The following is a 22,175-nucleotide window of genomic DNA, read 5'->3' as shown; positions in this document are numbered from 1 at the left end:
AAAAAGAAAATTTAGAAGGTACATTTAGACTTCCTTCCCTCTTGTAATAAGATTAGTTCCTTGTTGGCTCAGAATAATGAAAACTGTTACTGAGTCATCTGCAGTTTACACAGGCCTAATCTAGTAAACCCGTTTGTCACACAAGCAGTGCGTACAAAGGTGAGCATTGTTGTCCTCTAAGTGGCAATGCTTGCTTTGAGGCTGGTTCTGCACATTGCCGGGCCAGGGCCAGGTCCATCAGGCTAACTGCTGGATGCAGGTGCAGCCCTTTGGGGCCCAGATCCCTAAATAACAGGCATCCCTAAATTCATGCACTGGTTACAGCTGATCCTACTGTAGGTTCCTGGTCTGTCTTCAGGTTATCTGGGCAAAGCACTTACGGATTTTGTTTCACAAATTCTTCTAATGACTGATAGCTGAATAAGATCTAATTCTTTCCTACATTTTTATTTTGCATCTTGTTATCTCTCCCATAATCCCCCCATCACCACCACAATCAGATGGGTTAATATACTAGATTTAAAGGCCTTTATTATCTTCCTCTCATTTCTTCTGTTCAGTACCAGCTCTGTACACCTTTAGACGTGCAACAATGTATTTTGGCCTCCCAGCACTTCAATACTACAATGTCTGCAAGCAGGGAAGCAGGCTGTGTAACTCAAGCTACAAGTCAGCTGGGATAATACAAAGCTCTTGATTGTGCAAGAGGAGTAATAGGGAGTGACTGCTGCATCTTTTTATACCCTTGCATTTAAGAATCAAGTAATAGCCATTTTTGTTTACAGAAAGAAAATGAAAGGCACTGGAATTCATTACTGTTGATTTGCTCTCTTTTTATTAATCATTTCTTATTTTTAAAGGGCCACAGAAGTGAACAACATAATGCAGTGGTAGGAAGATATTTACCAATTTAGCACCTCATTATAAAACTACTCAGAAACCTCTTTGTCTCTCGTTTAACATAATAATTATTAGTGGCAACAAAAGTGGATCCCACACTTGCACCATGATTAGCAAGAGATGAATTTGGGTTGAATATATAGTATTTTGCTAACTAAACCTTATTATATCCCAAAACCTCAGCCTAAAAAACATCTAATTTTAAGAAAATCATTTATACTCCTCTTTAAATGCATGTTTCCAAATTAACTAGTGATATTCTATAGAAAACTGCCTCTTTTATGCTTGAACTCTCCAGCTGCCACACAATTTATATCTCTTTCCTCCCCTCTTTGTTTTTCAGCCATTTTCCCTGAATGTCAAAGTCAATTTAGTGCATTTCACTTTGCTGAATAAATCAGAGGCGAAATCCTTGCTAAAAGTGAAAATTTGATTTGCTAAAAGGAGCTTAGGGCAACTATTAATCAATATATCCAGAGTGTCAAAGCTAAGGCCATGATAGACATGCATTCATTTGGAGATTGGTTGAGGCAGATAAAGGGGGACACTGGCAGGGAAAAAAAAGTGCAACGGCAGACAGTGTAGTATGTGTGTTGGGGGCACGGGTGAAGGGAGAGAACTGCTTTAAACAGAAAAAAAAAAAAAAAAGGAGTCTCTATGAAGGAAGATGATAGTACCTATCTACCTATATATTAATAAAAGGTGAACTTTATGAAGACAAAGTCACTGCTTAATTTTGATTTTGAGAGAAGCTTATTTTTATGTAGGATTCTTTTATTAATAAAAGTAAAAGCCTATGCGTTGAGCCAAATTGTTTTGTTACTTGTTAATTCTACAGTTTATTTTGGTGGTGACCAAAGTAAAACAAGACTTTAATGAATCTTAAACAAGATTTTTCAATGAATACATAGGGATTCTAAAGCCAAAACTAGCAAGAGTTTCAGACGCTTTTCTAACAGTACCATCTCATAATTACTGCACCTTTATTTTATACTCACATTCAATTTGCAGGTGATGAGATGTTTGTATGCCTGAGAATATATTCTTCCCCCTCCTAGTTAATTTAATGGTAGTAAAATGTGCCAGAAGTGACTCAAAAAAAACTAAAGCGGTCTATTTACTCCAGGACATCTATGTCTAGTAGTACAAGAAACTTTCTCACCTCTATACTGCTGTCTGTCTCAATCCGGACCTGGAAGCAGTCTGTTCTGATAAGCAGACATGCTAAGAGTGCACTCATCTCCAGTTGCACACAGAGTCCACTCCTTTTTCTACTAAACCAGCAACATTTTCCCCGTGACTTCAGTACCAAATCCACTCATAATTCAGTCAGATAAATTATTTTAAAATGAACAAAAGGACTTTTCTTTAACTACCTTTTACATTACTACAGATTCTTGTTTTATTTTAAAAATGCTAAGAGACTTTGGACATGTTTGTTCATATATTTTCCCAGAAATCTAACCTCTTCCCTGCCCTGTAAAATCATTTGTACATTCTGTGGGATGCATCAGCATATGAGAGGAAAAAAGGGAAAATACCACCATTCCTAGTACTTCAAATGAAGTTAAAAATACCGATGTAAACAGTGGGATAACTGAACTGCTAACATTGTAGGCAGACTGCTGGTCTCTGTTTCACAGAGGAACTGGAATCAGTATGGTGATCTAAACTCTGGCAGTGCTGGATGATCTATTCATGCTAATGTTTGAAAATAAAACTGACAATCAGTTGCTGATTTCCCAGATTGTGCAAAATTAGTGACCTATGTGAAAGATGACTGTTGCTTCTAAGAAATCTGTTGGCTCAAATTTGTACCTGTAAGGCCTAGAGAGTGATATCCCTCAGGTGATGTATGTCATGCAAGCTGTGAGTTCAAGAACACTCCTGTCGTACGAAAAGCATGCCTGACTTCCATAATTAGTCTGTGTTTGGAGAAGAAGTTAAAAGAAGAGCAGATAGTGGGCATTTGATAAATGGAAGGCAAAGAGAACTTGCAAAATGTCCAAGATAGCAGACCAGTAAAGGGCAGGATGTCCTGATTCCCCAGGAGGCTCAAGTTATTATCACTACAAACCTCCTAGTCAGCATGAAACAGCTCATACTCCATTCCTTGTTATATGAGCAGTAAACATGACATTTCCACATCCACCTGTCTCTGGAACTGGGTGACCCTGGGACAGGGGACTCTAGGTGGCTGTTGTCTGTAATGGGCCTCAATTCAGTTGGCAGCACAAGAGAGTACAGGACGCCTCAATCTCAAGTGAAACAACTAATTTTACAGCAGCGAGATGCATGGTATACAAGATGACATTAATTTGCCCTGAAGAGCTTTGTTTCTGTGTTAGGTGCCTCAATAACAATCCAGAGAAGGATCTGGATGACAAACAGGATGCTGTATGTAGCTAAAACATAGGCTACATCATAGGATTTCAGCCTGTCTTCAGAGCCCTACTGATGTAAATACTACTATGAAATAATATTCAGAACTTTTTCATTAATAGCCTGTTGTATCTGTATCTACATCTTACTTAACATACAACTATGTGCATGAGAACAGGTACATATATACCCAGTTCATATCTGCACCATGTATCTTCCATGAACATTAGCTTTCCTGGAGTAATTATGGTCAACTTTTTTTCTGTATTTTTTACCTGTATGGGGTGGCACTTCTGGAACAAATGACAAGTAAAGGGCATTTTGGAAATGACAACTCTACAGCAAATCACGTTCTTGTTCAGTATTAAAATGTTAAAGCATATCCCTGAGAGCTGCTCTGGAAAGGAAAGCTTAAATATTATCCTCCATGAAAAGTATGCTGGAACAATAATGTTTCATAAAACATTAACATTAGTACTAAAATATTCAAAACATCCTTGGATTTGCTCCATCAAAATCATTCCCTCCTTTTTTTTCCCTTAATACTGGCACCAGTGGCAATATCAGTTTGTAACTATTCCCCTTGAACACTGTTACTGCTAGCAAAACACGGACAGAGTTGAAGACAAGCAGGCTTGTTTTACTAAATAATGTAACTAGTTATTTTTGATGTATTAGTCTGATTTACTGTTTCAAAACAAATTTTTCATTTTAAGTGCAAAAAGTTGATTTCTATGGTCTGGTTGATGCTTTTTCATGCATGCAAATTTTTTAGAGAACATTTTGTCTTTAGCTTCCTGTTATGCACATTTTTAAGAGCTTAATGTTTCCTGCCTCCACTTAATATGAAAAGAACATTGCACGTTTTTGCTGAATGTCAATGAGATAGTTACATTACAGATTGTGTCTAAACGACTCTGAAACTGTGGCTAGATACTAGTAGAATTCTACCTCATATCAGAAAAGAGTTTAAATACAACCGATTTCAAATGAAATGGATCCTCTCAAAAATACAAAAGATGGGAAACTCAACCATCAGCAAATACGTATTTAAGTGATAAAGAAAAATATAGTAAATACAAATAAAATAAAATAAAACAATATACAACAAAAGCCTTGCAGAGGCTTCAGAGATATATTTACAATTTATTTAGGTCACTTAATAAGGGTTTTGTCTCATCAGGCAGGAGATGAAGCAGCATCACTCTCTCCCTAAGCACCTTCAGTATTTTCCTAACGAAGTTACAGTACATCGGAATATTTTAATCTGACACAAAGAACAACAATAGATCTGACTGCTGGGCTGATAATCTTCTTATCACACCCTGTGAAACCTAGCTCTAATATTTGACTGAGCCTCCATTACTCGGCAACACATTCTAAAAAGGCCAACAATGGAGAGAGAATGAAGTGGAGTGTGGAAGTACCTCCATATCTACATAAAAGAGATTAGAGGCGACAGCGTTCCATTTTACAGCTCAATCATATTGTGTTAGCATGCGCTTATCCGAGCGCGGATGAAATTGAAAGAGAAATAAAAAAGAGTCAGGCAGATAGGAACCAGAAAAGCGAGGCATGAGCAATTTCCAAGGATATAAAAGGATGCTAATGGTGGGGCCCTGTCATTCTTAAAAAGGGCTATTAGGGCACCATCATCTGTTCTTGTGCCCTTACGCTCCTGTAACTAAAGTCAAGCATTTCCTAATGCCATTGTGATCTTTTTCTTCTTCAGATAAGACATGGTCATGTTTCATAACAACATACTTTCCATTTATTTGATTTATAAATGCAAGGCAACTAATTCTATTTACTGATAAAGGCTTTCCATATATATTTTTCTTTCAATATTTCCTTTTGTTGTTGGCATAGACTTTTTACTCAATAAAAGCAACTATTGAACATGTTTCCAATAGCACAAAAATACTAATGATTTTATGAAAGCATTCAAACTTTGCATAATTCTAAAACAATTTTTAGTCTGTGATCGCAATGGGAAATGGCTGGCTAGGGGAGAATGCATACTGTATTATTACCTTTTTTATAGATAACCTCATTAAAAGACTTTTTGTTAGAACAGCAAAAACATCATTTTGTTTCCTTCCACAAACACAGATTTTACTTTGAATTACAATGTTTTACAGCCAAGATCTTTAGTAGTTATTATGCACCTGATATATAAGGGCCTTTAATTACACTACACCTTAAGAAATCACTATAGCAAAGAAAGATTTGCTGATTGCTGATTTGCTGTGCTAGGCACAAATTCACTACAGGTGTAATTAATTCATTCCAAAAGATTTACACTGAAGACTTACTTGGTACGTGAAGCTGCCAAGAACTTTCATACATTCTGTATCCTTTTTCTAACTTATCCTCTTTCCAGTTCTGTTCCTTTACTGTCCAGGTTAACATTTGCTAGCTCAGACAATGGGCAGTTAGCATCAATCTGGGCTTTTCTACAAGTTGCTTTATACCAGACATCAACTGAGCATACGCAATGCAAGTTTAGCAGCACACCATCGCTCAAAACCAGGCTATAACAGCTCATCACATTTGTCCTTTACCACGTCAAGGCCTTTTGCATTTTGATTTTTGTGATCGAATGCCAGATAACAAGCAGAGATTTTATCACTACCCTCTGTTACCAGAAGGCTTATAAACAGATTGCTTTTTCTTCTTGCTTAATGTGGTAAGTTTTTTTCCCACATCTAAATAATGTCAAGTCAGTAAACTCAGTATGGTTTTCCATGGCAGGTGTGCTGAGTTTACCCTGTAATAAAGACCTGTCTCATGTCAGAAATATTCTTCAACAAGTTAAGACTTTAAATTTGCAATGCCACTTTAGAGCATCCAATACCTTCTTCATGCTAACCAGAGACATCATGTTAAATGATGTCAGAATTATCTCTCTGCTCTTCCTTCCCCTCCAGCCAAACTAAAACTACGCAACTCGTTCACAAATCAAGCTGACAAAAGTTTCCTTGCAACTACTATAGACTGTAACTGACTTCTTTGAGAACTGTTCTATTTTGGCTAAGGTGATGTGGGTATCTTCCAAAGATGAAGCTCAAACTCACCTGTTTAACTCATTTTGACTTAATTTGGGGTGCTTTATTAGCAAGCAGTGTAAGACAAAGTAGCTAGTATAATATAGAGTGATGTTTAAATTAGTTTACAATTTGCTTGGGCTCATCTAGAACTGCTCTGAACAAAGCCATTCAGAAATGTCAGCTGTGTTCCTAACCACTGTAACAAATTGTTGCCTGAACGCTGCACACCTAATGACTTCAAATTAGCTTCACTGCGATATTGCCTGACAGTTCGTTACGACTGTTAGCAACATAGCTGGCGTATCATGACCAATAAATTGGTTTCACTGTGGGCTGGGAAAGGGACTTCCATCAATTTGATTAAAGAAATTACTGTAGCATTCAAAGCATAAAGACAAACTAGTTTAAGGAGACAGAAATAAGTTAACTGTACCAGAAAAACACTGCTTGTGATACAAAAGCTTGTTTATATACCATTTACAGCAGAGAATGACTAAATTTCAAGTGTGGCCTACAGACTATTTTACAATCTGTAGGCTGTTGTCTTTCATCTAAAGTAAAATAAGTTTCCATAAACGTACACATTATTTTATTATTACTATTTGTTAGTGTCCCTTATTTATCAGAGATTACTCAGAGGCACCTACCAGAACACTTGAGATCTTGACTGGTTATCATAAAAGAAAAACACAGAAACCCAAAACCCAAGAAGAGCCAATCCTTACCTAAAGTTAACGTTTGTTCAATGATAAATATCAGAAAATTCTAGGAAGAAGGTAAAACTGGAGTATAGACACTGTGTGTTCTATTTGTATGAATGAAGAAGACTCAGTGCTCTCACTTTTGTTTCTACTAATAACAGATGACTATTTCTCTGATTTCCTTTGATGTTAACAATAAAATATATTTAGCTATAATAAACAGATGACTGGCTGCAGTATTTACTCTTTAATTAATCTTAGCTATCCCAAAAGCATGTTGAAAATGAGGAAGTTGTTTTACTCAAAGGAATTAAAGAAAATCAGTTCTTATTCTCTATAGGTTTCATTACTGAAATTAGAAAACCAATAAGCTGATGAAAACACAAACATGCCCACTTATCTGCTTGGCTGGAAAAATACCTTCAGAAACAAGTAAAAAAAGACAATATTTTCTGTGCTACTTTGCCATTTGTGGAAGGCGACAGACTGAGAATCCTGGATACTCCCTACAAATTTGTTTATTTACCCTCAAAAGAGACACAAATATCTCTGCATTGATGGAGAACAGAACCCAAATATTATCTGAAGAAATCACTGATCTTGCAAGAGACTACTGTTGATGACTCTGCTTTTCTGGCCAGATAGCTTTACAAACATCACCATGTAGAGAACCCAGTCCATTTCATGCAGACAAAGGAACTACCAAGCTGTTGGAAGATACCTTTTGGTACAATTCAGTTACTTCTATTGAACTGTTGACACAAACCAGTTCTCACACTAGCTAATTTAAGGAAGAGCAATTCCTCTGTGCCATGCCAAAACAAATCTGATTTTTTGGAGATCCTCTAGTCAGTGTAAGGAAGCACAGTTTTTGTATAACAGATGAGCTAGATTTACATTTGACTCCTGCTGAATTAGATGATGATTTCAGAATGCCTACACTAATCATATCACACTCCGGTAGCAAGTTTATGTCAACAAAAATAACATATGAAAGAAAAAAAACCTGACTCACTAAGTGGCATGTAAAAATTCCAATTGTGGTAACATTCATAGCAAGGATAATACCATTTCCAAGCTAAGATATAATATCACCTAACCTATGTCCTGCGTGAATAATCTGGAGCCCTAAGAAAATCTTATGCATTGTACTGGGAGAACAAATCACTTTTTTTTTTAAGCCAGAGCATAACAATGGATGTCACGATTTATGTATGTAATTTATTTGCAATAAATACTGTATGTACCTGGAATATGCTTAGCCCATCCAATGATCACCACCAGTTCTCTGTCTGCCAGGTCACAAAGAGTGGTAAGTGCTTTGATGTCACTGTCTGGAACAGTGGGGTCAGGCATCGCATAGATCTTCTCTGGTTCAGCCACCAGCAAATGGGAGACAATCTTGTTATCTGTAAAAATGGTCCAGAACAGCACAAGATCACGAGTAGCATCATTCTGCTTTTCAAACAGATGGCTCATGTTTCAATGCACATAAGAATTTGTCTTAAGATATGGGACCCAATTAAACCTTATTGCAGTTTCACTGGCTTCAACAAGCAGTTACAGCACAGACAAATCTGATCCATTTACAATGTTTATTGAACTAGACGTGTATGTAAAAATGTAAATTTAATGGAACACAGAAATATGTGATCACCTCCTTCATGCATTAGAATGCATTTTTGACTATGCAAATAGAAAAGTTTTTCCTCTGTCTGATTACCTTCAAAACCAAAATATCCATACCAACAGCATTTGGTATGGTAATTTATAATAAAGTAATAAAATAATTATTTAGTCCGTGAAATTTGCAACTTCTGTCAGTGATTCCAACTGTCATTCTCTGTTTCAGGTACTCTCATTGAACTATTGTAATAGAAGCAATCCTAGACTTTCTCAGTGCTTATTATCCCATAAATTGTATATTATGGGTATTGTGCCTGCTAAAATACTGGTAATGAACCTGTACTCATTAGGGCCTAATCCTATGAGAAAAGTGGGTATAGTCAAGTACTTGCTTTTCAGTGATACACATTTAGAATCATGTATAAAATCAGCTTCTTTAAGTACAAATGTATAAATATTTAAAAATAGAGTGATGATTTCTCACTTCCACTTGGGAAAATTTAATAAAAGCAATGAGATTGAAGAGTGCAAAACTAGGAAGAAAAAGAACAGATGTCGATCCTACCTTTGAAAACTGCTTTTGTGCAAAGAATGATACTTTGTCATATGCATGTATTATCTTTTATCTATATATCATTTTAATTCATGTGTTTAAAATTTACTTTTCATCCATGTGAATCTTAATTTTTTTTTTTTGAATAAACAATTAAGTTATCAGTAAAACTGAAAGCAAAGAGTGGAAAAGCCTGGGAGATTTACAGCATAGGGTTACCATTCTATACTAAGAGAAACAAAAAATAAGCATTATAGCCACATACAGCCACAACGGAAATATCTTGTCATCATGCAGGAGCCTGAATTATCACTCTGAAAGAACTGAAAAATGGGGAAGGTAACTAATTCATCAAGCCTCCTAATGCAGCACAGATTATTTTAATTCCAAATACATTTACAGTTTTACCTTTTATGGTATCTTCTCAATTGCACCAGAAATTCAAGCCTAAACAGCACCCTTTAGTGAATTTAAACTAATCGGTTCCTTTCTTATGATAAAGAATAATGGAGCTTGATATAAATGAGAATCCACTGGGAGAAGATACAAAGCACTGCAGAGAAAGCTCTTAGAATTAGTATTATTTTCCTTTTCTGCATTTAAGTCACAAGCTGGACCACATTGTCCTTCTATGGAGAAATGCAGTGCAAGCTGGCAGGGAAGTGACTTGCCCAGGAGTGTTAGAGGGGCTCTCCCTATCAGTCCCTATCCATCCATGACAGATTTCCATAAAACACTCACTTGATTCTGATTTCTGATACTTTATGGCTAGTTTGTGACATACGCTCCTTGATTCTGATCTACTGGCTCTACAGTTTTTGCCTTATTCCAGATTTGTGTGTCAGAAGTTGTGATATATGCTAGCCCTTCATAAAATAAGTACTACATAGAAGAGCCAACTGGAAACCATCACATCAAGCATGTTTTATTACAAGAGGATATATTCATATTTTATAGAAACTATAGGAACTATGCCAACTGAGTAATTCTTGATCTCAATATTCTACTGATTATCAAACTGATTAATGAGAAACTGTACTCTTATTTAGAGATGACAGATGGTAATTTTTAACTTATATTGGCAAAAAGCCTTTGCACATCTTTTTTTATTTTTATAAGCAGTCCTTCCTTAGCCTTTTTACTTTCATGCACAGTTTATCATGTTTTTAAGTGATAAAAAAGCACTTCTTTCAAAATTCTAGTTTTATAGTTTTGCAAAGTAAGATAAAATGACTTTTAAATATCAAAACATAAATTTGAGAACCTCAACTTTGTTGTTTTTTTAACTAGTGATAAATAAATGCAGAAGTACTCATGTTCCTAAGTTCTGTATTTTCCCTGTAAACAGAAGTAGTAGCTAAATAATTTTTTTTTTCTTTTTTGAAATGAGGCTCTACAACAATGGCTTTTTGTAAATGATTCAGTAATATTGTATATTTTGGTTTTACTTTCACAATCAACAAGATCTACAGACAGACCATGAGATTTCATGGTGAAGCTGGAAAACAGAGTACAGGACACAAAATCTAGGGAAAAGAACTACATATATTGAAGCATATGGTAGTATACAACATACGAAAATTCTGAATGAACTCAGGAAGCCCCATCACTCAGGAAATTGAATAGCCATGAGCACTGTTTCTAGGTAAATCTTATTTAATGTTTCCCTAATTAGAATCAATAGAACCCAATTTTCATTCCCGTGCCTTTGTTATGCACGAACTATCAGTCAGGGTCCAGAAAATCTCCCAGGCTACTTCCACACAAAACCGATTCAACTGTTTCAAGTCTTGACACTTATCTGACAGGATCTGAAAATTAAGTTTTATAAATGTTTGTTACAAAAATGTTTGTAATTAGACAAGATGAGGAAAATGAAGGGAGGCATTCAGATAATGAGTAATGATTTATAAGGAGGTTAGTTTATCTCAGACAAATGGAGCTTACAGAAATTGGTGTAGTTATCGTCTTAGAGGTAATGTAATGCACTACTTTGCAGTAATCTCGGGTTTACAGAGATTCTTGTGTTTCAGTACAAGAGTTTTAACCTCCTTTGTATCAAAGGGCTTGGGGTTGTTTTTTGTTGTTTTTTTTTTTCCCTGCTTGGTTTTGGCTTTTTGGTATGCTAGGCTATCAGCATTTTTACTCAATGACAATATCAAGTAAATGAAAAACTGACAATCTGTGCACCCAGGAAAACTAAACCTCTAATGAAATTAAGCATTAGAGTTTATTAAATTTTATTGTATTATCAGAAAGTTTTTATTATAATGTGCAAAATCTGCTTAGTGCAGCCCTAGATTGTATTTACAGAACGGTGGGACAGCTTATGTAGGCTGAGTAGAAGATGCCAGATTGGACAATTGAAGGAATATAATCAGCATAATGTTTTTTGGAAAGGCAAAAGGAAACTATGCCATATGTTCACTTAAGCCTTAATTTTATATAAAACTGGCTGTTTTTTCTTTGACACAGCTAAAATGCCCTTTCACTTACAGTTCAAAGACTGTTTATTTGCTCTCGAGAACCCCATATGCTCAAACGTATTGCACACAGCACTGTCCTCTACTGGGGAACATGTTCTGAAACAAATTCCGTTTTCTATACAGCCAGGTATTTTCAAGAGACTAAAATTGATGTGCGTGTTGTCTTTTTCTGTCAGATGCACAGGGGCAGATGGAAATGCAAAAGAAGGAGGAATATCCTCTCCTTATTTGTCTGGTTTATTTCTCTATTTTTAAGAGCAAATTAACCTCTGCAACAGAAGCAACTGGATGCGTGAATTCTGATTTGAATTTGAAGTAAGTTTACAGCCATTGATACAGACTGTATGCCTTTGCAGGCTAATACACGAGCATCTTGCACTACAGCTATAATGCTATTAAATTTACTTCATGGAATTAGTACAGTCGCTGCTTGAGTTTATATAAGCTGCAAAGCAAAACCCCTAACTATTTTTAGTTAATCGCAAAGAGGATGGAACTTGTATTTTGGCAATGAGATGATCAGCTCTCTCTCTCTCTCTTTTAATTTCAGCCTGGCAAGATAAAATCAAGGACACCATGAAAACAAAACAACAACACACACAAAAAACACCATAATGCTTATAAGGGTACTAGAGCCCTAACAACCAATCTATGCTTGTTAATAGTGTGGCATATTGCTGTTTTAATCTAATGCTAGGTAATATGTTAATCTATGAGTATAAATTAATGAGGCTCTTAATGTATTTTCATTGGGATGTTGAGCAGTCAAACTCATTTAGTTAGTGAAAACTACAAAAATCACTTTCTTGTGAAATCTGAAACTAGAAGCTTCAATGAACTAATGATCGCAGTATGAACCGTTTTATATACTACTGAAAATAAAGATAACACATAAATGTAAAATTTGCACTGCATAAATGATACTTTTATACACTTCCACTGGTAAGAATGTTCTGTGTTCAACTCTGCTTGAGAAAGCATAAGCATATTTAAAACAAAGTAAGTTAACAGCCAAATGGCTATTGCATTCATGGTAATATCTTCTGCCCACAGTCTTGCCCCAATCAGAAGGAGCCCAGCAAAGAGGGCTACGAGTCAATTCCTTGTATTCAAAGAGAAATATAATTTATCTGGTGTACTCACATGGCTTTTTTGCTGGCTGAACTAGCTGAGGGTTCAGGTATGGGCTATTCTCTGCATCTATTCTGCGCTTGTACTTCTGGCGACCTCCACGTACTCTATCTAGGCGGACACCTACATTGGAAAAATAAGCAAACATGATATTAAATATGTTATGAAGATAATTTTAACAAAGCAATCTTCTAACTTCTGCCTTTCAAGATTTATTTAAAATGTGTGTTTATTTCAAACAGTAATTTCAGAAGGAAGGAAAAGCAGCACTGCAAGTATTTGAAAGCTGTTTAGATTTTTACACATGTAAGACTAAAGTATAAAACAATTTCCTGTTTAGTGAAAACCATTTGTTCATTTTTAAATAATATTAATAACAGCCAAGGAGTTTAGATTCCATTATGAGAAAGTTTGATCTTAAGTCTTCTTCAGTAGATGCAAAAATTCAAAGCTGCAACAAATACCATGTATATACAAAGCTAACATTGTGAAGAGAAAATATAGTGAGAATTAGAACTTCAGAAAAAGAATGGTGCTATGTACAGTCTAAAGAAGTCAAAAGCATTGTTTTTAAGTATTGTGGCCACAGAACATAAAGTAAGTACTTAGTAAAATAAGAACCTGTATGTGGATTAAAGACCCAAAATTGTTCAAGAGAGTTTGAAAGAAATTGTATAGGTGTTCATTTAGATGTCAGCAATAATGAATTAACATCTGTAGTTTACTTTCAAATTGTTTATTGCTTCAGTAAAGCATTCCGATGCCTATTTGGTACACAAAGAGAGGAGCTTGCTTTCCTGAAACAAACTATAGGTGTTCTGATAGACAAAACAAGAAAGGGGGATAAGATAAGGATGATGGATCCTACAAAACAGTGACGTAATTTTACTTCTGAGATAACAGATAGATTTTCCTACAACCATGAAAAATGTCTGTATATACTTTTCTATTGCCATTATTATACTCTACACTACTATTTCCCATCTCCTTGTTCTCTTTCTCACAGGAAGCAGCTCCAGAATTGGCTTCTGGGCTGTGAGGAAGCTACCACCAAAGAAATTATAGTTCAAGTGCAGAAGATGATGACAGCACTGAATTTACGCACTGCCAATCAACCTGCCCTGGTAGCACAGGGAAACACCTATCACTACTCTTCCATTCTGAAAAAATAAAGAGAATTGACTGGGTTTTGATAGAAAAAATGCCAGTTTATCAAACAGCCATGAATCCAAAGCCAGATCTTGTTTCTTGGCTTTAACTCTTTTTCTTCTATATCTCTTGTGTGTTTTCTTTTCCTGTCCTATTTTCCACTCTCTGACTTGGCATGACACCAGCCTGCAAGAGCACACAGTAACAGAACCGAGGAAGATGGCCTTTAAGTTTGTACTCTCATACTTGGAGTGAAGGCATTGCACACATGGTGTTTTCAAAAGTCAAAAACTTTTCAGAGCTACTGATCACTCAGTGTTCTCCACCCTTGAATCAGCAAGTTTGAGCTATATGCAAAGAAAATGACATCCAGGACAATACACTCCTCTAAAACAGCAAGAGACCAAGCTTTGACAGTAGAATATTCAGAAATAGGCAAAGCATTAGAACAAGCCACGTGTGATATTGCTGGGATTACAAAAAAGTCTGCCCAGCATTTGAAGAAAAGTAGATAGAAAATGATTTCTGCATAATTCAGATGCTATCTTTCTTTCTGTTTGGGAACAGATTTCATAGTGATAAAGATGGATAGCACCAGACAGAAGTATGTTTAATCAAAAAGTAATGGAACTGAAGCTTAAATTAAAATAATATAAATCTACCAAAATGAACAATTTTTTTCTTTTTTTTTACCTCCCCTGCATTTGCAGATATACACATTCAAGCCATTCACATACTCAGTGAAAGGGAACACAGAAAAATGTCACAAAACTGTATGTAGAACCATGCACTCACCTTTATACATATATATACTATTAATCATAGCTATATTTTTTTAAAAAAGAAAAACAATTGGTACTGCACAATTTTCAATTACACAAATAAAGTATAACCAAATCCAATTTTAAAGTGAAAACATTTTTAAACCAAAAGAAAATAAATTAGGTGTTTATAACCCTTTAATTAAAACTGATAAGGATCTTCTAAGCTTTCCTCTCAGGTAGATTTGTCAACACCAATTTCTGATAATCTAACACATGCTAAGTGGTATGTTACTTCCCAAGAGTCTTTATAGGAGAAACAATACAAGACACTCCTTAATGAAGGATACCAACTTCATATTTAGTAAAAACTTACTGTAGTTTGGAAGACAGCAAACTGAAATCCAGAGGTTTCTAAGTCTGTATATACATTTTTCCCTATAACTCCCGTAGCTTGCATAAGAAAATTCATTATAAGAAGTTACATTTATCTGATCTCAAGATGGTAACAGCTGATGCTTTCTTTATTTAAAAAAAAAAAAAGCAATTCTGTTGAGAAAGATCTTCATATGGGATATGGGAGGAGGGGCCTGAGATCTTCTTCATCACAGTTAATTGCTCTAATTAAGTAGACCCCTGACTTAGTTCTGTATGTGACTTGCCAGAAACAGCTCAGAGACAGCAGCTTAGTTCACTCACCCTATCAGTGTCCCCATCTGTAAAGTATAAAGAAACTTACCCATCCCATCTGTATAAACTAATGTCAGAGCAGAGAACAGGTTGCACTGAGGTACTATCATTAAAGTTGTTTAGGGTTAAAATATCCATTAGTATCAGTGAAGAAAGTTCCACAGCACTGAGCTTCATTTTTAAATTCTTCAGCAGAGAAACAAAAACAAAACCCCAAATGAGGATAACAAGGCTGACCACATGGAGTCTTATTTTGGTACCAACAGAAAGAAGAGTCTTGCTACCATTTATAATGTGACTTCAACAGTCAAGTGCAATACATTCACTTTATGTCTTAGAACAAACAACTCATGAGCTCATCAAGCTCATCTTGGCACAACGGTTGTCAGCTGCTTACCAACATAGAACAGAATGATACTGGGCACAAACTCTCTATAGTGAAAGCATCCATGGAGTCTTGCACAGAAATAACTGAAGACTAGCTGCAGAAATGAGCCACCCACCAGAAATTTCCATCCAAACTTAACACAGGCAAATCTGAACTCTTCATTTTCACCTTTTTTAAGTTGCCGATTCTTACCTCACCAATGCCGTTGCATGTTATTATTCCTTTTCTGTACTACTTTTCTCAGACTGCCCCGAAGCATTCATTTGTGACAGGTACCCCACTGTGACCAGTATTATATAATCAAAAAGATTGCCCTTGTCCCAGCACATCATTCATTTTGTGATTCACGTCCTCAATACGATAATCATTTCTAACTATCTCTTATTTTTCTACACAGATCCAAGCAGTACACCAGTTATATCATGTATTCCTTCATAATTTGCTTCTCTTCCTCTAACACAGCACTCTGTAAGGAGTATGTATATTCCCATCTCATTTTCTGGGATACACAATTGGGTAAGGTCCATTTTATACAGCTGCTTGTAAGATTTCTGTATTGCTTTAAATGTTACATGTAAAATTTTATATTTACTAGTAAGAATAGACTCCGGAAAATTGCACCTTGCCAAGCATTAGAAGAACATCAGTAGGAGAGGCAAGAAATTAAAATAAAAACCAAGAAGAGATTAACAGCAAAACTGGAAAGAGCAAGAGGGAGGAATTTTGATGGCAGTTTCTGATGTGGCTTTCCTTTGGGCCAAAATCTTGATGGAGTGTTCTGGTTCCATTTGAGCACACCATGCCCGTTACGATTGCAGGCTAAGCTTGGTGAATATTATAAAATCTGAGTTTCACATATTCACAGAAAAAGGCAAAACCAGTTGATTTCTCCACCATGGGCACAGACAGGTGTATTTGGAGATATGAACGCACGGTCATCTAGTTACTCTTTAGACAATTCAGTTATCTCTATAGTTTGGGATTAGATAAATATGAGGCCAGTACATTAACCTTAAAGTCTGAAAGATCTGCAGTGCACTTTAAACCACAAAAGACTTTTCACAGTCTCATGGAAACATACAGTTAGTAGCACAGCACAAAGAAAAAGGGCAACACAAGCTATCTTTTCTTCTAGATCTGCATACTTGCCTCGTGCGCTGAATTAAAAGGATGCCAGACAGCTTCTGAAATCAGTTTTACAAGGTATTTGAATAATACCATGCACAGGTAAGAATTCAGCAAGATGTGTAAAATGTGTCCATTAGGCAGGCAGTAGTTTGAAAACAGAGCTCTAAGTCATCAAAGTAGATAAAAGCTATGACTGATGTTAAAGCTTTACCGATCTACCGTTGAATTAACAACTAGCAGGGGAAGGCTCTAGCATCTTGCCTTTCAATAGCTATGTGCACTATTAAACACATTACTTAGTGTAGCAAAAGAAGTCTAAAAATCATTCTCATACTTTACATAGTCAGAATTAAAAAATATTTGTTATTATGGGATTAAAATGGCTGATTTCAAGAGCTGCTTATAAATGAAAAGACAAGACAGTGTTTATTATTTTAATATCTAACTTACTCTGTGACTTTAAGTTCATAATTTATCTGTTCCTCCAGCAAAAATTTGCAACTGATTTTTATTAGCCAAAACAATTTTCCAGGTTGAAAAATCAAATAAGAAAAATACACTGTAAGATACTGTTTCAAGCTATTCTTTCATTAAAGACTTTGCCCATGTTTAATAAAAAAAATGTCCTTAGGCAACCAAATCTCAGTAATATTTTGGCAGAACTTTGGTTTTTTGTTGGAAGCAGGCTGGATTTTGCCATAGAAATTGAAAAAAAAATTCTCTTACATTAAATCCCAGAAGAGCTTTTGATTGTTTGTTTGTTTGACAAAGGAACTGTTAAATGTGTTACTTTACACAGCTAAGTTCTCAACCTCTTTTGAAAAGAACATAAACTTTGCATGAACTAATCATCTACATGCTGAACTTTTGAGCACTGCTACTGCTGCACTAAAACATAAAAAACACGCATAAAATCCACTTAGTTTTCCCATGGAAATGAGATTTAGTGTAAATAAATTCTGTTATTTTTTAGCACAAGTGGTTTTCAGTGAAAAATTGTCCATAAATAAATATGTTCATGTGAAGAAAATATGGCAAGAAGTGTTTTAAGAATACTTTGGTTGCTTTCCATTTTTTAATGGTTCCAGAGGAAGTCAAGTATCCTAATCTGTGATACTCACAAATACAAATTAGGTCACACGCAACAGGTGACAAGTTTTAATTGAATGTCTTCTGTCTGCAATTCTGACAAAAGGTGAATGGAAATAAATGAGTCTGGCAAGACAGCCCTGAGCCTTACAATACCCAATATCTCATTATTTTTAAACAGCTATCTATAAACTGATGCTGACAAGCCTTGAACCTTTTATTTCTGTTCAAGAAGAGGTGAATGTGCAGAAAGGGGAAAAAAAAAAGAAAAGCAGGACAGCTACTCTGTTGCGTTAAACATGCAATACCCATTATTATCTCTCAAGTATTACAGGAGGATATCTTTAACATTTCACATAAGAACTAAAAGAAAAATAAAACGTTTATTTTCCAGAAGAGATGCACTCTAGTCATTCAGTTTCAGCTGTCTAGATTTGTTCTTTTGTAAGTTTTATTCTACCAGAACATCAATATAGTTATGTTAGATCCATGCTGATTTTAAAGAGACAGAAATTAAAGAGCCAGTAAATGAAGGCCTCAAATCCTCCATTTTGTTTTCTTCACTTTTCTGAAGTGATTAAAAGCCTTTGTTGCAGTAAAACAAGCATGTCTGTGAAGAGAGAAGGAAATGCGATTCAGAGCTAAGACTTGGAGTACAGAAAGCCCTAACATTTCTGATATGAAAACTACTATCGTGTAATACTTCTTTCCACATTACCTGGATTACTAAAATTCTGTAAGGAAGAAGTATAAAAGCTGCAAAAGATTTATGAATAACTAAGAAAATACTGTTGCTAATTCCACCATAAAATTTCATGTCAATGTGTCCATATGTCATAACTAAACCCTAAAATATTACATGCTTTTTTTTTTTTTTTAATTATAAATATGGCATCCTGGAACAAGATATTTAAACAAAGACAATGAATCACCAAGTAGCTACCACAGTTATCACTTCTATTGATTCAAATGTAGTTACACTAGATGCTATCCTGTTTCAGAACTCAAAATGCAACCAGTTTAATGAGGAGGAGTTTGCAGAGCTGCCATTACTGCATCAATACTCTTGCAATCATTACCTCAAAGTGACAAGAGCAGGCTGGAAAAGGCAGCTTGGCTAATGATTGGAGGAAAGAGTATGAACGCCAGGAGACATATAGGTAAAAAAAAGTTTAAGCAGGGCCTTACCAGTGCTTGAAGGTCAAAAGCAGGCCTTCATTCTGGATTACACTGGCAAAACTTATAAAGAATTCAAGAGCTATGCTAGTGACAACTCTAATAGAAAAGAAGCCTAACTGAATTTCTGGACCATTTGCTGGAGACTCTCAAGAGAGATGGAAAGATCAAAATGAAATGCATTATAATAATCGGACTGTGAAGTACCACTACCATGAATCAAGATTTCAACATCCCTTTCAGATATAATAATGTATGGTTTCATAATATTTTAATTTCCACAATATTTTAGTTTGTGTCAAAACATTTACATAAAATCACATTAGTCCTATTGGGACTGAAAAATAGCTTGCTTAGAATACGGTTTTCTGTCCAAAAGAAGTGATTTCATTTGACAGGAGCTGATAGAGAGACAACTAAAGGATCTCTCTCATCATACTCGATCTTTGAACAAGATGTACATTCTGTCCAAATCCTGAAGTTCTTTATCTTACAAACACTGCCTGAGTTTAGGTTTCTCTCACTTGTCTTTTATTACCCTCACTTTTTTTTTCCTTTCAGAACACAACCTTTCTCATCTTCTGCAAGGAGCAGCCAGTCTCTCTGCACTGAACAGTAAAAGATTACGAGTAAAATTTAGTTTCTAAATTATGCACATCTGGCAGTATAAGAGAGAGTTATCTTCCAGTTAAGGTGGCCTTATATTGCTAGTTGAATTTAAATTGGTCTTAGTACAAAAACCTGTGTTCTCACAGAATTTCAGACTTTTCTAAGACTCTTCGTGATTATATCAGTTTGACTTTTTTTTCCTCATAGCATACTCATAACAACATAACCCATAACAATCTTTGCAATCCTTAACATTTATATGTGTTGAGTAATTATGAGCTATACTTTTGGTGATGGACTATTCTTTCCTGATTTATTTATTTTCATTCTTTTGAAGAATAAGAGATTGATTTGCAGAACTTTTTCAATTCTACACTTCATCTTTCATGCATCCCTGAAAGGTACAGCAGAATTCTAAACTTATTTTCTTTTTCTGTTGGCAAATGACATGGCTTTTCCGTGCTTTGCAGAAGTTTTGTGCTCCTGCCCACATACCACATCTTTCTGTTTCTTACAATTCTCCCTGTACAGATCAAGTTTAGCAGTTGCCCATACAAGTTCATAACAGTGAACGCCATGTTTTGTGAAAGCAAGGAATTTGAAATTCCCTGTTTTCTACTACCTGACCACCTTTTCTCTCATTCTGAGCAATTGCTTACTTTAAAATGGGAATCTTTATCTGGTACTTAGATAGAAAAAAACAGTAATCTAGGTACAGGAAGGTACTGACACACCATATCACAGCATCTTCCTGTGCAGCAACGCTCCTGGCACAGAATCTCAGTGTTAATGCTGAAGAACAAACTGAAGCTTTTTATTTGTTTGTTTGTTTCCAGAACATGCTTTGCAGTGCATTACTGTGATCACTGTTCAAATAATGAAACTAAAACTTAATATATTACTGGCTAAATTGACATTAAATCAAGACATATAATAGTAAAATAAAGAAAGGAATATGAAATGTCAACACAACAGAATTTCTTTCTATTTATATTATCTTGCAGTTTAAAGCATTATGTCAAAAGGCAGAAATGAAGAGGGAAGATATTTTCTCTGTATCCTTGAGATCCATGTGTGCCTGACAGTTTCAGGAGGTTGCAGGTAAAAACATACCAGTGTGTAGTGTACAGTTTAATGAACACCAAGATAAATGCGATTAAGGAAATTTATTTTTTCTTCCTCAAAAAAGTTGGGTAGTAGAGTATGTAAAAAGCCCTAATAATTTAGTCAGAAAATTGTATTCAGTAATCGATAGGAAAATAATTTCGTTAGACAAACCCTTTACAAACAGCATTCTGTAATTTCTCATCATGACAATAATAGCTTCAGGAAGTCCTGTCGGAGAATCACAAGAGACTTCCTCTTGACCATGCTATAATTCATCTGAAACTTTCTTATGTCCCCACCATTCTCCAGTATTAAGAGATGTAATTGATAAGACTTTGATCATCAGATTTCAGATCTTTACATAGAAGCTACAGACAACAAAGCAATTTTTAGAATTCAAAAACTGGCTGCAAAGTTTCTGAAAGTTAGGGAAAATTAGTGTGTTATAACTGTGTTGTATTTCTATGAGAACAGTGTTTTACCATAGCTCCTCATTTTGAAAATATATTTGTGTCTGCTTATACATTCTTGCATATATGAGTAGTGTTCCAAGTCACAGACTAAACTAGAGCAAAAAATCAAAATGTAGTACCATTGCATCCCCAGTGTATGTTTCAGTAAAACTTGGCTGATTTTGAATTCCTGAGTGATCCACTGCAAGTGGCCCCACCAGAATGGATTTCATAAATGGCTTGTACTGAGGCCAAGAATCTCATCCACAGAACTCTTCGGAAGAAAGAAGTATTGGTATTTTATACAAAGTATGACAGCGTACAAACATTTGCTCCAGCATTGTCCAGCGTACTCAGAATACTAAAGATATCACTGGAGGGTCTGATTGAAAGGATATGATCAACTCAAATGCTTTCCATTTTTAAACAGATATTTGTATATTTAGGTAACATTATTGGAAAAAAAAAAAAAAACATTTTCAAAGGGCCCTTTGTCTTTGTTTAACCTTCCCCCTGTTATTATGTGGAGACCAGTATGAAGAAATTGTGCAATTATGAGATCTCAAACATGAAATTGAGTAGAAAGAAACAAAAATAAAATAATTCTTTTCAATCAAGTTTTGATGCTGAAATTGAATAAGGAGCAAACTGAAGAACATTGTTTCTAAGTTTTTTCATTTTATAAGAGAGGGCTCAATTCAATGGAAATAGAGAGTCAGATCTAAACACTATGTAAAGGTATTCAAATTGGTGGAAAGTCCCAAATTAAAAGGTACATATTATTTACATATATACTA

At 35.3% G+C, this 22,175-nt stretch overlaps 1 protein-coding gene across 6 annotated transcripts in view; it reads right to left on the bottom strand.

Moving 5' to 3' along the window:
• The window catches only part of ESRRG (estrogen related receptor gamma), a 372,309-nt gene that overhangs the window by 35,804 nt on the left and 314,330 nt on the right, over positions 1-22,175 (bottom strand). For all 6 annotated transcript variants that reach the window (XM_010706702.3, XM_010706700.3, XM_010706704.3 and 3 more), the window contains exons 4-5: positions 12,842-12,952; positions 8,281-8,442 (exon numbers count right to left, since the gene is read on the bottom strand). In XM_010706702.3, the coding sequence (XP_010705004.1) occupies positions 8,281-8,442; positions 12,842-12,952 (273 nt within the window). The remainder of the gene's footprint in view (positions 1-8,280; positions 8,443-12,841; positions 12,953-22,175) is intronic.

This window comes from Meleagris gallopavo, chromosome 2 (assembly GCF_000146605.3).
Source record: "Meleagris gallopavo isolate NT-WF06-2002-E0010 breed Aviagen turkey brand Nicholas breeding stock chromosome 2, Turkey_5.1, whole genome shotgun sequence".
Classification (NCBI taxonomy): domain Eukaryota; kingdom Metazoa; phylum Chordata; class Aves; order Galliformes; family Phasianidae; genus Meleagris; species Meleagris gallopavo.
The sequence above is the reverse complement of the archived record's forward strand: the minus strand, read 5'-3'. Positions and strand labels throughout refer to the sequence as shown.